Genomic DNA, 13,857 nt, shown 5'->3' with positions numbered 1-13,857 from the left:
TGTGTTAATAATGGGATGCCTTCTATCCCGCCGTCGGCAAGGGGACGGCGGCATGGAAACAGCTGTTCCCCTGTTACCACGGAAACAAGACAAATGTTGGACATTAAAAAAAATGACATTCCTACACGGCTGTGTTCATATTTATTCTGCGTGTGCTGTTTCATATTCATGAGAACAGACATTTCCATGTGCAGAAAACTGAGCAGAGGAAACGTCCTGACAGAGGGACACGTTTTTCTGGAGGGCTCTCTCTCTCTGACATGTTTTGACTCAAAGTATTCTGTCACATTCAGAGGCGTCAGAGATCTTCAGAGGCCACCTCTGCTGACTCTCAGCAAAAACAGAAGCACCAGCTGAGACAATATAACCAGGCCTTGAATAAACTTTAGATTTAGACCTGCAGGTGCTGAAACAACTGATCAATGCTCCTGTCAGATTTGTAATAGTATGACTTAGTCGCAGCTAGTAAAATACAAAGAAATGTTTGCTGTAACACGTAAGGGTGACAGAGATATTTTGCTTAACATTTTTTGACGAGTTAGATATGAAGATCAGTACCACTCTCATGTCTCTGCATTGAAGCCAGGAAGCAATGAGCTTAGTTTAGCGTAACGACTGGAAGCAGGGGGAAACAGCTAGCCTTATGTCCAGAGTTTAAAAATGTGCCTACCAGCACCTCTAAAGCTCCGAAATAGTTACAGCACATAACTATACTAACATAGCAGTTGATGCTTTTGTAGCAAATCCCTGCTGACATGTCCAAAAATCAACAGAGGCTGCCATTACGGCCACATACTGTACTTTTGGCCACGTGTATGTAGTTAGGTTTTTTCTTTGATTTGTCACCTGCCTGTAGTCATCTCCAATTCTGTACCAAATGCAAATTTATTTACAAAGCAAAGACTAAAGTTTAAGCATACCTACTCATGTTAACATGCAAAAGAAGCTATGCAAGTGAAATGATTAGATTGTCCATTTACGAACGTCATTTCAATTTCTACACCCGCAAATGTAATTCTCAATACATTCTTTAAAATGCTGTTCTTCCTAGAATAAAGCTATGGCCTGTACATACACTATCAACCTCACATCATGTAAGTGTGAATACTGAAGACACATTGTGATGAATAACAGATAAAACAAGACGATCTTGATTTTGATTTCAACCCTTTTACACGTCAGAGGCTTTTCTACAAGATGTTCATCTGCCTCATGGCATATCCATGTACTGTGTATCTATAGGTCTATTAGTACCATATATTTTACTTGGGTTGATCTTAAATTAAGTGTTGTACTCAACAAACAGTTTAGTTTAATTTGAATATCTTTGCAAAGCTTACTCAGAGAAGGTGGTTATCATGTTGCAGAGAGATTGTTTGGTAGTTTGACAATATGGAATAATGTAACCGTTACCAGTCTTCAGAAAAGCTACATTTGTACTTTTGAGTAGTCTGCAACCCAAGTAATCTCAATAATCAGTGATGTTCCCTCTTTGTGCAAGAATATCTAATTAAAAGCAACTGAGAATCTTTCTTTTGCTCTGAAATACAAAACAATGTATAAAAATAGTAACAGTTCCATGGCATATAGACAATTACACAGCACTAATAAAAATACAACAGTTAAAACAGTTCATCCTGTCGGATCAGATGTTTTCTCCTCTTCATCACTGCTGCTGGAGGACGATGGCGGCAGGTCCTCGCCCATCCTCTTTAGCTTGGCTTTGTAGTAAGCCTTCTTCATCCTGAAGGCCTTCTCCTTCTGCCGAGCTGCTCTCCTCTTCTCCTTCACCAGCTCCTGCTCCCACGCCAGCACCTTCATCCTGTTCTCCCACTCCAGGATCTTCATCTGCTGCTGCTGCTCCAGAGCTTCTACTCTCTGCTGCTGCTCCACTCTCGACAGGTCTGCCGAGTAGTGCTGAGCCGGGCTGCGGGTCGCGTCCTCCGCCTCGCTGCCTGTCAGCTGGAGACGCTGGTTGTTGAGCCGGTACCTGCCTGACAGGTCAGAGTTAAGAAAGATCAGCAAGGGGAACCCTGTGTCACTAATAAGTGCATTGGTCCAATTTATATTACTAAATGCACTTAGCTGTTTCAAACAATACACCACTGCAGCAGCTGCTTCAGCTTGTGCACAGCCTCATTTACAAAACAAGGAACTACTGGGATTAACTAGTATCTAAATATTAGGACGAGGGACAGACATTTCTTGTAACGTTTATTAACGTTAATGTTGTAAGCTTCTAGACCCGTGCCTGCACATTAACGCATTAACTCCAAATTTACTTAAAGTGCTCATATTATGCTTTTTGGCTTTTCCCTTTCCTTTATTGTGTTATGGATCTTTTTTTGTGCATGTAATCGGTTTACAAAGTGAAAAAGCCCAAAGTCCACCCCAAAGGGACTTGCCATCTCCAACAGAAAACACTGTTCACAAACTGCTCCAAACAGCTCTATTGTAGTCCAGCCTTTACTTCCGTGACGAACGTGCGTCACTTTGTAACACACGTTATAATGCTCGCCTAGCTGCTAGCGTGGCGCGCCCTCATACTCTGCTTCTGACTGGCTTGTAGTCCTTACCTAGCTACTGCGTATGTGCGACTCCCAACAAAGATGGAATAAAAGTGAGAGGTCTCACTCTGTAGCTAAAACAGAGAGCTCAACACACAGGGTGAAAAGAGGAGCTGCAGCAATGTGCAGTACAACAAAAATATGGTGTTTTTTTGAAAATGAATGTAAACCTATTCTGATATAACCTCTAAATACAATTATGAACCTGAAGATGAGCATAATATGAGCACTTTAAATGGATAAAGGTAGATTAAACAAATAATTAAATTCCAAATTGGATATTCATCAGATCGTCAAATCAGACGTTGTCTATTTAAATTGGATTTGATTCAACTTTATAGTCATTGCACAAATACTAAGACAATGAAATGCAGGGGGGGAAATGACACTCCTTCCTCCTCATCCTCAGTAACGGTAACCTAAACAATGACCCCATTAAGGTAAAGGTAATCATTCAGTACATGACAGTTTCCTAAATCAGAGTAATGTTTCAGGTTAATACTGGAATATCACATGTAAACATTCATTTAAAGGTCACTATAGTGTATCTAGGTAACAAATACTGTGGCAGTTTTCCGAGCTGTCTGTGGGTACCTGGTGCTGTGAAGTAAGCAGCAAATGTCACATCCTGCAGCTCTGCATTGTGGTAGGTGGAGTTCGTAGTGGGGCTCTGGTGCCGATTGGACCAGTCGCTGCCTGTTATTCTGTCCAAGGCGTCACGCTGGAGGCAGATGGCCACTTGCTCCTTGCTGTCCTCAGTCTGAAACTGAGAGAACAAAGCGTGTTTTAAGTGATTACGCTGGTGAAGCATTTGTAATTTCTAAAATGAATGTTGATATGTTATGCTGATGTGAAATGATGCCTCTAAAATGAGTGTAAACCAAAACGATCACTTCAAAAATGCTTACCTGATTCACGCTGCCATTTATCTGCCCAGTGGCATTTATCGGAATCACATTGCCTGCTAATAAGAAAAACGGACAGAGAGACAGACAGACAGGGAAAGCAGGTGAATGTGGTTCAGAAAAATACACAGAGAGCACCTCCCTCTGGTGAAGGCAGGTACAACATCACCTTTACTCAAACACTCGGACAAACGCATGTATCCAAAGCACCTTACAGCATCATGATGTGTTTGCAACCCACTCAACACCAATAAACCTGTTCAGACTGTAAATAACGAAGCATGATGGAACATGGACGGGCACGAATCTATTGTGGGATGTACATTTTTACTTAATGAAGAAATCAACAAAGTCTGCCCCAGATGTATTGTCAGTTAAGTAGTTTCAGGTAGAGTTCTGTAAAGACAATTTGGAGTAGTTAGAGATCCAACACTTTGATTATTAAATCAGTTTCCAGGTTGAATTTCTTATGAGTTTGTTTGACAAACTGATCATGCTTTGGAGCAGCAGGATGTTAAAGTGAGAAGGTAGACAGGCTTTAAAATTGAGGATTTGTGTTCCAACCCTCATGGCAGCGAGAATCCACCTCACTCAAGTGGCTTTGAGCAGAATTACTAAATCTCTAAAACAACAAAAAAAACAAAAAGAAAAGGATATAATAATTCAGTACTGCAGTGTTTTGGATAAGAAAACACTGCAAAACTCTGGACAACACTCCCAAAACACTTTTCGGACTAGAAGATAAAGAAGAGCAACAAAGTTGTTAATTCAGGATAATGAAAATGTAGATTTTTTTAAATTTAGAAAACTGAAAAGGTGCTGGCAGTCTTGATACTCTGGGAATTATTTTTAATTTTTTTTATTTTGTAATTTGGATGAATTTACCTTGTACCGGAATTTGTACCTAAAAAATATATCTTAATTGTTCAATAGGGTACACATTATAGTAAATGTCACACCAGATTTTGTGTTTATTGATACATTCTTTTTTCCGCAATAATGGGGTATTAATAGCTTTACTCTAACTAATATGAATACCAAAATCACATCACAACTACTATTATTACTATTACTACTACATCATTGATAGTAAAACAGTTAGGCTCAGGTTTCATCACTTGCTCAAGGACACTTCAGCAGGCTGCAGATGTTAAACTACTACAGCTGCTCCTCCTATAGCATCTCCACTGCAGAGAAGTGTGGACTATTGTGTTTTTAAAGATCTAATAGTACAGCTTAACATTTCTGAGGAAGTTGATGAGAACCATACGGCCAGAGGGGCAGTGGTTGATGACGTGGGACAGATGTCCTCAACTCTGCACACGCCCAGACTGTTGCAGCCAATACGCCCACCAATAACAACACCACAGCCAGCAATTAAACCAGCTGAACAAACACTAACGGTTAGTATCACACGCATTCATAAAAGATTGTTAGACGCGTCTCTTTGCACGCTTTTAAAACAATATTCCCGTTTTATAATTCAAGCTATTCTACCTTCCATTAGCTTGCGTACGGCTGCTTTGTGGCCAGCTCCCCCTGCGTGGCTGGTGAGAGCAGCCTCGCCCATGGTCTGAAGTTTGATTGATTTACAACAGGCCCTGCATCGGGCGAAGTGAATGTCTTGGACGTCCTTAACCAGCCAGTCCTTGTAAATTGTCTTTGAGAGCCAGGAGTCCTGGAATTTACATTTTCCGGGCATAGTTAACCGATGAAGTTAGCTGGACCCCGGTCCACGGCCAGGCGGCAGGATCAACCTTATCCCTCCCCTGCCTCCTGATGCGTTCATAGTCGACTCGGAATACCCATGGCATTATGTATCACTGCGCATATTAATTTAAATAACGTATTGTTTATGTGACGATAGCCAATATCGGTAAAGCAGCATTGGTACATTGAGCTACTGCATTTCATTTTTCTATGATATTCTGAAATAACCAAACGTATTAGAAAGAAAGTGTAGAGACAGCCCAGTTGTATCTGCTGGTGTAATGAAGAAAAATAAATCAAGTATGTATTTGTCTAAATAAGTGTAATAACAAAAGTTAAAGAAACTGACCAACACACTTAAAAATACATAACCTATCAGTCATTTTTAAATACCAATACAGATGACTGATGCTACAATAACATGGTTTATCAGAAAACACCTAAAGGCAGCAGCCGGTCACATGTGTCGCTTTCTCCAATACAAATACGGCTACCCTTTTTTCTAACCAATCAGCGTTTAGGAAGCCAGAATTGTAGCCTGATTGGTTTAAACGCAGCACGGCCGACAGAACAGAAACACATGGGTACAAAATTGTGGACCGTGGATGCAAATAAAGATATTTTAATCCAGATTTAAAACACATTTATGTTGCGTTTAAAGTTTTTTTTTTTGGTAAGTAAATCATGTAGCGGCATTGGTATTGCCCTAGCAAAGTTACTTTTCTTGATTCGTACACACCAAATAACAAAGTGCTCCTGCTGTTAGCTTGTTTTGCTAACAGAGGCTTCTCAGCTTTTTACGTTTTAATATTTAAGATGCCAGTCAACCACGCTGGCTGATTCCCGTCTTTTCTCACTCTACCGTCTTTAACAAGTGTGTGTTGTCACTTTATATTTTTCAGGCACTAATGATAATGTATTATTAACCATTAAGATATGGAGACAGCAGCCGTTGTAGCTCCAGTTACAGCTTTGGAGTTCCTTCAGGATGCATTTCTACTGACAGGTAGGAAACAGTGTCGGGAGCCATACAGAACAGAAATGTCTAGTGATACACAAAAAGGATTTGAAAAAAATCAGATTTTCCGGACTATCTGCATTATTATTAGAATTATTATGCATAGATGGTCGTATGTTTACGTTTTACAATGGGGAGTGTGTCACTTCTCTTCTTGCTTATTTTGAAAGAAGACTGAACAGAAGGCTCACACAACACATGGAACAAAATCTTCTGTTGTCCTTTCCAGGTGAGGGTCCAATCTTGACGGTGTACGGTCTGCAACCTCGCCCTAAAGCCCGTGCCTCACTGAGTGTGCTCCAACGTGACAGAATCCACGGGATAAGACCGAGAAGTCTGACAGCTGTCCCAGCACAGAGCTCTGCCACAGGAACATGTGGGAAGAAGAAAGATGGTTAGCACGAGCAGATGTTTGTTTCCACTGTTGTCTTTGTTAGTTTTATTCTGTTGCGTTCAGGGAGGTTGTTTTATTTCTTCACTTCTGCTGGGATGTATAAAACCTTAACTAGCCGATTTGAGTGAAATCAGATGGACAGATAAGTCTTAGTTTTTGGTGGTGATCTGCAGGAATTTCAGCATTAATGCTAATTCTAAATAATAAAGGGATATTATGTGGCCGGGTTGGATCAGCGGGGAGAGCACGCGCACATATACTGAGAGGTTTATGCCTCGATGCAGAGGTCCAGGGTTCGAGTCCGACCTGTGACGATTTCCTGCATGTCTTCCCCCTCTCTCTCCCCTTTCTCACCTAGCTGTCCTGTCAAAAATTAAAGGTGGAAAAGCCCAAAAAAGGATCTTAAAAAAATAAAGGAATATTATTTTTGGCTGATAGTTAAAGAACTGTCCAGTCTTGGTCAATAGTTTGCACTCACTGAAAGCCCTCTATTTTTTAGTTTTTTTTTTTACAGATTTGTTTTTTATGTATTCACTCTCATAAATTCACAAAATCCCCTCTTTTTTTCTGTCAATCCCCAGAACTGAGCTCCATCTCGGAGCCTAAGTTCTATGACCTAGCTGTGTTTGGAGGCAAAGCTGTGAGGCTGGTGAGGCTCCATGTGGATCTCCAGGATGGAGAGCATCTGGACTTGGAGATTCTGGGTCCCCTCATGGTGCTACAGGACTGGGCTCTGGATGTCCGCTGGCTCTCTGGAGACAAACACTCACTGCTCTGTGTGGCTGTTGCCCACAATAGTGCTCTTCTCCTCGACCTCATTACAGGAAATACCCTGGTTCATCGCTCCTGTCTGGAGGGGTGTCTGCTGTACTCTGCCCTCCTTTTGGTACATGATTCCTGGGCAGATACCATCTTGGTAGGAGGGACTGTTTTTAACCAACTGGTTCTCTGGAAGCCTGGAGGAGGAGAAGACAAAAGTATCGGTTCTGAGCACAAAGCTCCAGTTGAGAGACGTCTGCTGGGCCACAGCGGGGTCATTTTCAGCATCTCTTATCTTCAGGAGAGAGGATGGCTGGCTTCAGCCTCTGATGACCGCAGTGTAAGGGTTTGGGGTGTTGGTGCTTTAGGGGGCCCTGGGGGGAAATGTGGGGACCTGAACCCGGCTTGTTTAAGGGTTCTATATGGACACCAGGCTAGGGTATTCTCGGTGCGTCTCTCCCCAGGGAAAGTGTTCAGTGCTGGTGAAGACGGAGCGTGTTTAGTCTGGGACTGGGCTGGAGGTGGCAAGGTGGTTCGGACGTTAAAGGGACACCGAGCAGGGGGGGTCCGTGCACTCGCAGTCAGTGAGGGAACAGGAGATGAAGAGAGATGGGTGGCTACAGGGGGGGCAGATGGAGGGGTGAGGTTGTGGAGGGTGGAAGGGAGCGAGGAGGGGAAGGTGGGAATGGAGGAAGCAGTTACAGAGAAGCTAACTGACCTGAAATTTCCTGGTCAAGGCTTGCCTAAAGTTGTTTGTATAGCAGGGGACACAAATGCAAGTTGGAGTCAGAGTAAGTTTGTGGTTTGCACTGACCAAGGAGTAGTTTACCAATACAGCAATGGGCAGTGGGAGATGGTATGGCAAGGGACTCCTGAGTTTCAGTCTTATTGTGTCATGGAAACAATAAATGTCAGTGTGAAAGACTCAACAGCAAAAGTTAATTTGTGTGCTGTGGGAAACCTCAGCGGTTCCATACAGGTCTTCCCCGTCTCTCATCCTCAGTGTGGGATTCTTCTCACAGGAAGATCAGGGAAAATCCATAGTCTTATTTGGCAAGAGGCAAAAGAAGGCTTGTATTTGCTAGCATCAGGCGCTGAAGGTCTTGCCTATCGCTGGTGTCTAGAGGTAGAATTGGATGAAAACTCTACCTTGGCTCTCAATGTAAATCCCCTTCCTTCTTTCCTGCTTCCCCCCTGCGCCAAACGCTGGCTGACAGCTGCAGTGCGCCTCTACTCCACGCCACAGGGATTGCTGTGGGTGTGTGGGGACAGGAGAGGGTCCTTGCTTTTGTTTCAGGACGGAGGAAAGCTGGAGCAGAAGATGGGAGATAACAAAAGGATGGATGAAGGTTTGCTGAATGAAGGGGTTGAAGCTGAGGGAAATGGTAGCGGTGGAGACAGAAAAAGCAAAATGTCGGAGGAGAGGGAAAGAAAAGAAGTGGGTGACCTAACGCTGCACCCACTGAGCTCCCTGTTCGGGGTGCATGGAAAACAGGGTGTAACTTCAGTGTGCGAATACCAGGGACTGCTCTACAGCACTGGCAGGGACGGCTGTGTGAGGGTCTTCAGAGTGCATCAAACAGCATCAGAAAAATCTGAAGAAAAGAGTAATGGAAACGGTGTAGAAAACAAAGGAGGGCTTCAGCTGGAGGTTCTCAGAGTCCAGCGGGCCTGCAAGGGTATGGAGTGGCTGGAGAGGGTTTTGATTCTTGAGCCCGACATTCCTGTGGAAGAGGGGGAGGAGGAGGAGGAGGAAGAGCGCGGAGAGGAATGTGAGAACCACTATGAGACAAAGAAACAAAATTTGAAAGAAAAGCTGGAGGTTACAGAGGAGAGAAAAGAGGATGGGAGCTTTGGAGGAGAAGAAGAAAAGACAGAGAAAAGGAGAAGAGAAGCCAGGTTTGCCATCGTTGGCTTTCATGCGGTCCACTTCGTGGTTTGGGACCCGGTGAGGCAGGAGAGGCTGTTAGCGGTGCCTTGTGGTGGGGGGCATCGCTCTTGGAGTCTCTGGCCTTCCCACAAAGGGGTTTGGCCCGGATATGGAGCCCTGATCTTCGTCAAGCAGGGGGCTGTCCTGACTACGCAACCCCCTGGAGAGGCCCCCAGCTGGGCTGGGAAGGCAGGAAGGACTGGAGGATGGAGCCTGAGAGAGGGCGTCCATGGGAGGGGAATCGGGTGTGTATGCAGGCTGGGGATGATAAGGGGAATTGGGAATGAGATTCAAACAAACAGTACTAAAGATTTGACTGAAACTGAAAGAAGGGATACGCTCAAAGATGACGAAAAGGAGGTGGAGAGAGGGGAAGAGCATTGGGAGATAGTGGTGACAGGAGGAGAGGACACTAGCTTAACCGTCTTGGCGGTTCGTCCCAACTCTGGCAGCATCAAAGTTCTCTCAGTTATTACGGACCACATCTCGAGCGTCCGGACAGTGACTGCAGTAACGCGCCCAGAGGGAGGGCGTGAAAACCAGACACAGTCTCTCTCTGCCCTGCTCGTGTCAGCTGGCGGGCGAGCTCAGATGCAGTGTTACCGGCTGTTAATCGGCTGGGACAGCCAGAGACTGGTTCCCGCCTGCCAGGTGATCCAGGTGGCCAGTCACAGATTGGACAAACAGTGGGAGGGGAGGCGGAACAGACACAAGACGGTGAAAATGGACCCAGAAACAAGGCAAGTGGATGGTTGTTTTCTGCACACATGTAAAGGGAATTCCATCCATAAAGAGATGGACTATTTCTTTATAACTACCGAATGTATAGGTGCTGCTTTTTCTCTCCTGCCTTTCTTTTTCATCTGTATTCCCTTCTTCATCAAGAAAAGTATACATTATCAAAAGGTTTTTGAAGTCTGCATGTAAGATATTGTTACAGCAAAAATTTTCAATACGTGACCGCTGAAGATAATCAGCTACTGTACTATGTCAGTTACAGCTAAATCTACTCGCATATTGTTTTCCTTTTAAATCAACTTCTGATCCAGTCTTACCAGCTGTGTCTGTGTGTTTTCAGGTACATGTCTATAGTGGCGGTGGATGAGAAGACAGACTGTGGTCTTTTGGCTCTGGCTTGTAGTGACGGAGCTCTCAGGTTGGTGGTCATCACAGCAAAATTAGAAGTTTTCCACACATCTGAAACCTCTTTCTCAGGAGCTGGAGAAAAGTTACTGTTCTCAAATGAGTATTTTCTTCAGCAAAGTGGTAGTGATAATGATTGTAACTGAAGGTGTTGAAATAATGTTGTTACTTGGTAAAATATAGCTTAATTGTGGCCGAAGATATTTACTCTCCGCATGTTTTCGTCATGTCCCTCAAGATGCTGTTAGCTCAATCTTAAATGCCGTTCTTGTTCACCTAATTTCATTTTATAATACACTATTTGTCACTTTCTTTGCGCTCTTCTTTTTGCTGTCTTCTGACCTGCATTACTGTCTTTTCCAGATTGTTCTCAATCAGTGAAGTCAAGCGTCAAATTGATTTGTTGTGGGAGACGTATTACCACCAGCGCTGTGTGCTCAGTGTTGCCACTTGCAGCGTGGAGGATGGAAAAGGCAACAGGTGATCTGATGTTTGTTTGTGTTTTTTCATTTCCTAAACCTGAAGCAGGTGAATGTTGGCACCGTCACTCCAAGTTATATGTAGTCTTGCTTTGTAGTAACCCATCAGAACCCAACCACCTATTGATTTTAATATATTTTTATTATTTTAAAGCACACTGTTTTGGGAAGAGTAGTGACTGGCAGATCAGATATAGTAATACAATATTAAGAGCTCAGTGAGTTAGGTTTCTATCTGTGATGACAATGTACATTAATGTATTAACTCCTCTCTCTCTCTCTCTCTCTCTCTCTCTCTCTCTCTCTCTCTCTCTCTCAGGTATAGGCTGCTGTTCAGTGCTGCAACAGATGGCAAAATTGCAGTGTGGGATTTGACTGATGCTTCTTCCTTATCGACCGATTCTTCAAGCAGTGCTCCGACTCCACCAATCCCCGGCCTCGACATTCACGCCCACCAGAGCGGCGTCAACTCAGTGGCTGTTTGGGCAGAGAAACTGGGCCAACAAGAGGGCGGTTGCCTGGTAACCGTTGCTAGCGGAGGAGATGATGGGCAGCTGACAGTGTCCACAATTAGGGTGCAGTACCATGAAGATGGAAAGATTGGGGGCAGCAGAGGGTTTTCTCAGATTTCTGAGCCCCTGATTTCTCTACAATCCCAGTTCCAACCCCGAAGACAGCTACATCTTCATCTCCAGTCGCAGTCCCACATCCTGCTGGCTCACGCCGCCCCTCTCACCGCCCTGAAGGTCCTGAGCCCAGGCCTCGTGGTCTCCACTTCTTCAGATCAGAGGGTTTGCCTGTGGAGGGTCGGCAGTACCGGTATCAGCCACATCGGGGCGCTGTGCTCCCATGTTGCAGATGCTGCAGGACTCGCAGTGTGGGAAGGGCAGATGATAGAGGAGGAGGAGGGATATAAAAAGAGGAAAACAAGGTGTGAGTCTGAGCAGGAGATTGCAATTTGGCAAGGGAAAGGGAGTCAGACAGGGTTAAAAACGATGTGTAAGTCAGCAGCACAGTTCAATAAGGATAAGGAAACAGCTGATGAGGCCGAGGATGGAGAACCTGTTGAAGCCGTGAGCAAGACGGGTGACCCCGTTTGTCAAACTGGTGATGAGAAGGGAGGTGAAGCAGCTGGTGAATGTAGAAATCCAACAGAGACTGACAGCATGGGTGAGACAGAGAGTGAGGGGAACACTGAGATGGGTTTCAAGGCTTCCTGTGAGAGCAAGAAAAAGAGAGAAAACACGGGATGGGTGCTGGTCTGCGGCCAGGGCTTCCAGCTACTACGAGTCAGAAATACAGAAAAGAAGATTAAAGGAGAAGGTGAATCACAGAGTTAAATGGTCTTTACAAAGTAAACACAAAGTGCAATCGAAAGATAGCAGTGGTCCAAACAATCACTTTCTCAATGGACATATTGTACTATTTGTAATTGTAATTGATCTCAGATTAATTTAACTTTGCTAATTACATTTTTAATAAAGTTTATTTATTCTCCACCTTTCTCATTATTTATGGGCTACATTGCATTTATGTATGGCATTTAATGCTTATGGCAGCTCGGTAAAGATTTAATAAAAAGCATGAACAAAATAGTTTCATCAGAAACAACAAACCTGTGTGAAGAGATTTAAAACAGTTTTTTTAAACTAAAGCCTGTCATTCATTTCTGCTAGCCTACACAAATTGAAAATTTGAGTCTGGGATCTAGCTACATTTCTGCTAAATTCTCAAAGGCATTTGGTGCTGATCGAGGAAAATTAAAATCTTCATGGCTATTTCACGAGAACATTAAATCGTCTCTGATGTGTTTGGGCCATCTGTGCCATCCTTCAGGGAGTAGCGCAACACTGCACAAAGATGGCTGCAATCACTGGAGTTAATAATACAGCATGTTATATCTCAACCAGCCAGGAAATAAAGCTGTGTACTTGAAGAGATCCTTGGGACTTAATTTTCAGGAAAAAAAAGCCAAAACAAAGACTGCCTTTACTCATATCTTTATAGTTTAAAATATACTTCCAGTTCTGAGGTTCCCTGGAGCAAAGCACTGAAATCCAGATTGTTATAGTCAATCACGATATGCCCACAAAAAACATCATCCTGGCACCATAACAGATTTAAAACCGGTAGATAATACGTGAGGGTAAACATAAGAAAATGCAACATATACAAACTATAACTACCGTTGCGTGCAATGTCACAATCAATGCAGGAGTTGTTAAGAGATTAATTATACACAGAGTGGGAAGAAGCTCTGCCCTGACTAGTCCTGTGGAGCTGTGGTGCCCAACCTGGGAGTCTTCTACTTCTATTTGTGAGGACCAATGTGAACATTCACCTTGAAGTTTTGTCCGGTCCTTACTTCTTCAAAGGCTGTCTGGGAGTTTACACTTGGTATTGGTTACAATTACGTTTAGTTTATTGTTCGGCTAATGGTTGGAGTAAGGAAATAATTTGTTTTGGGATTATTAAGGATTACATTTTTATAAGTCACAAATGTGAACATGGAGTGTGTGATTGGTTGAAGGTGAGGGTTTGTATAAATGTGCACACTTATACTGTGATCATGTCGTGTGTGCATGTGTCCTGAAATGCTAATTTAGCAGAATGTGCTGTGATATGAAATGTTAATACTGCAAGTTGATATGGGGCTGTGCACAATTATTTGCATATTTGGGGGGTGTGTGTGTATAGGGCTAGGTGGGGGTCAGATCCCATGAAGGGGCCCACTGCAGGTATCCATGAATATTTTAATATTTTAGCCTCGTCTCACATTGCCTTTTGTCAAGTACCCATCTCACCACCTGCCACTCACAATGGAGAGAAAGAAGGAGGAAGAGAGAATAAGAAGAAAAAAAAGCTAATGAAGAAAATATGGTAAAAAGAGGGAATAGGGAATGCTCACTTTTTCATGTTCCCCTTTGTCTTTGTTCCAAGGGATAAAAGGAA

The 13,857-nt window shown here is 43.5% G+C and overlaps 2 protein-coding genes across 4 annotated transcripts; one reads left to right on the top strand and one right to left on the bottom strand.

The window, feature by feature from the left end:
• Window positions 1–113: 113 nt before the first annotated feature.
• On the bottom strand, window positions 114–5,260 carry LOC116040850. Of its 2 annotated transcripts, none has more exons than XM_031286549.2 (4): window positions 4,970–5,260; window positions 3,476–3,531; window positions 3,162–3,333; window positions 114–1,994 (listed from the first exon to the last, which is right to left on the bottom strand). In XM_031286549.2, exons 1-4 carry the CDS (start codon window positions 5,172–5,174, stop codon window positions 1,633–1,635), a joined length of 795 nt encoding a protein of 264 aa, XP_031142409.1. In that variant the 5' UTR covers window positions 5,175–5,260; the 3' UTR covers window positions 114–1,632. The 2 variants fall into 2 exon arrangements, with proteins under 2 accessions (XP_031142409.1, XP_031142410.1); XM_031286550.2 differs by having other exon boundaries at window positions 3,162–3,327.
• On the top strand, window positions 4,856–12,324 carry wdr6 (WD repeat domain 6). 2 transcript variants are annotated; one of them, XM_036008281.1, is made up of 7 exons: window positions 4,856–4,875; window positions 6,085–6,188; window positions 6,430–6,594; window positions 7,176–10,023; window positions 10,362–10,439; window positions 10,790–10,906; window positions 11,225–12,324. In XM_036008281.1, the coding sequence occupies exons 2-7, from the start codon at window positions 6,119–6,121 to the stop codon at window positions 12,243–12,245; spliced, it is 4,299 nt and encodes a 1,432-aa protein (XP_035864174.1). In that variant the 5' UTR covers window positions 4,856–4,875; window positions 6,085–6,118; the 3' UTR covers window positions 12,246–12,324. The 2 variants fall into 2 exon arrangements, with proteins under 2 accessions (XP_035864174.1, XP_031142354.1); XM_031286494.2 differs by lacking the exon at window positions 4,856–4,875 and adding an exon at window positions 5,709–5,851 and having other exon boundaries at window positions 6,084–6,188.
• The last annotated feature ends 1,533 nt before the right edge of the window (window positions 12,325–13,857 follow it).

This window comes from Sander lucioperca, chromosome 12, assembly GCF_008315115.2.
Source record: "Sander lucioperca isolate FBNREF2018 chromosome 12, SLUC_FBN_1.2, whole genome shotgun sequence".
In the NCBI taxonomy this organism is placed as follows: Eukaryota; Metazoa; Chordata; class Actinopteri; order Perciformes; family Percidae; genus Sander; species Sander lucioperca.
Note: the sequence above shows the minus strand (reverse complement) of the source record. Positions and strands in the feature narration are given on the sequence as shown.

What these genes read in the sequence shown, in the direction of transcription:
- wdr6 (XM_036008281.1), top strand. Translation starts at nt 6,119, where the DNA reads ATGGAGACAGCAGCCGTTGTAGCTCCAGTTACAGCTTTGGAGTTCCTT. An exon ending in GGATGCATTTCTACTGACAG is followed by an intron (nt 6,189 to 6,429) that starts GTAGGAAACAGT and finishes TGTCCTTTCCAG; the next exon opens with GTGAGGGTCCAATCTTGACG. An exon ending in AAAATGGACCCAGAAACAAG is followed by an intron (nt 10,024 to 10,361) that starts GCAAGTGGATGG and finishes GTGTGTTTTCAG; the next exon opens with GTACATGTCTATAGTGGCGG.
- LOC116040850 (XM_031286549.2), bottom strand. Translation starts at nt 5,174, where the DNA reads ATGCCCGGAAAATGTAAATTCCAGGACTCCTGGCTCTCAAAGACAATT. An exon ending in CGTACGCAAGCTAATGGAAG is followed by an intron (nt 3,532 to 4,969) that starts GTAGAATAGCTT and finishes TTTTCTTATTAG; the next exon opens with CAGGCAATGTGATTCCGATA. An exon ending in TAAATGGCAGCGTGAATCAG is followed by an intron (nt 3,334 to 3,475) that starts GTAAGCATTTTT and finishes TTGTTCTCTCAG; the next exon opens with TTTCAGACTGAGGACAGCAA.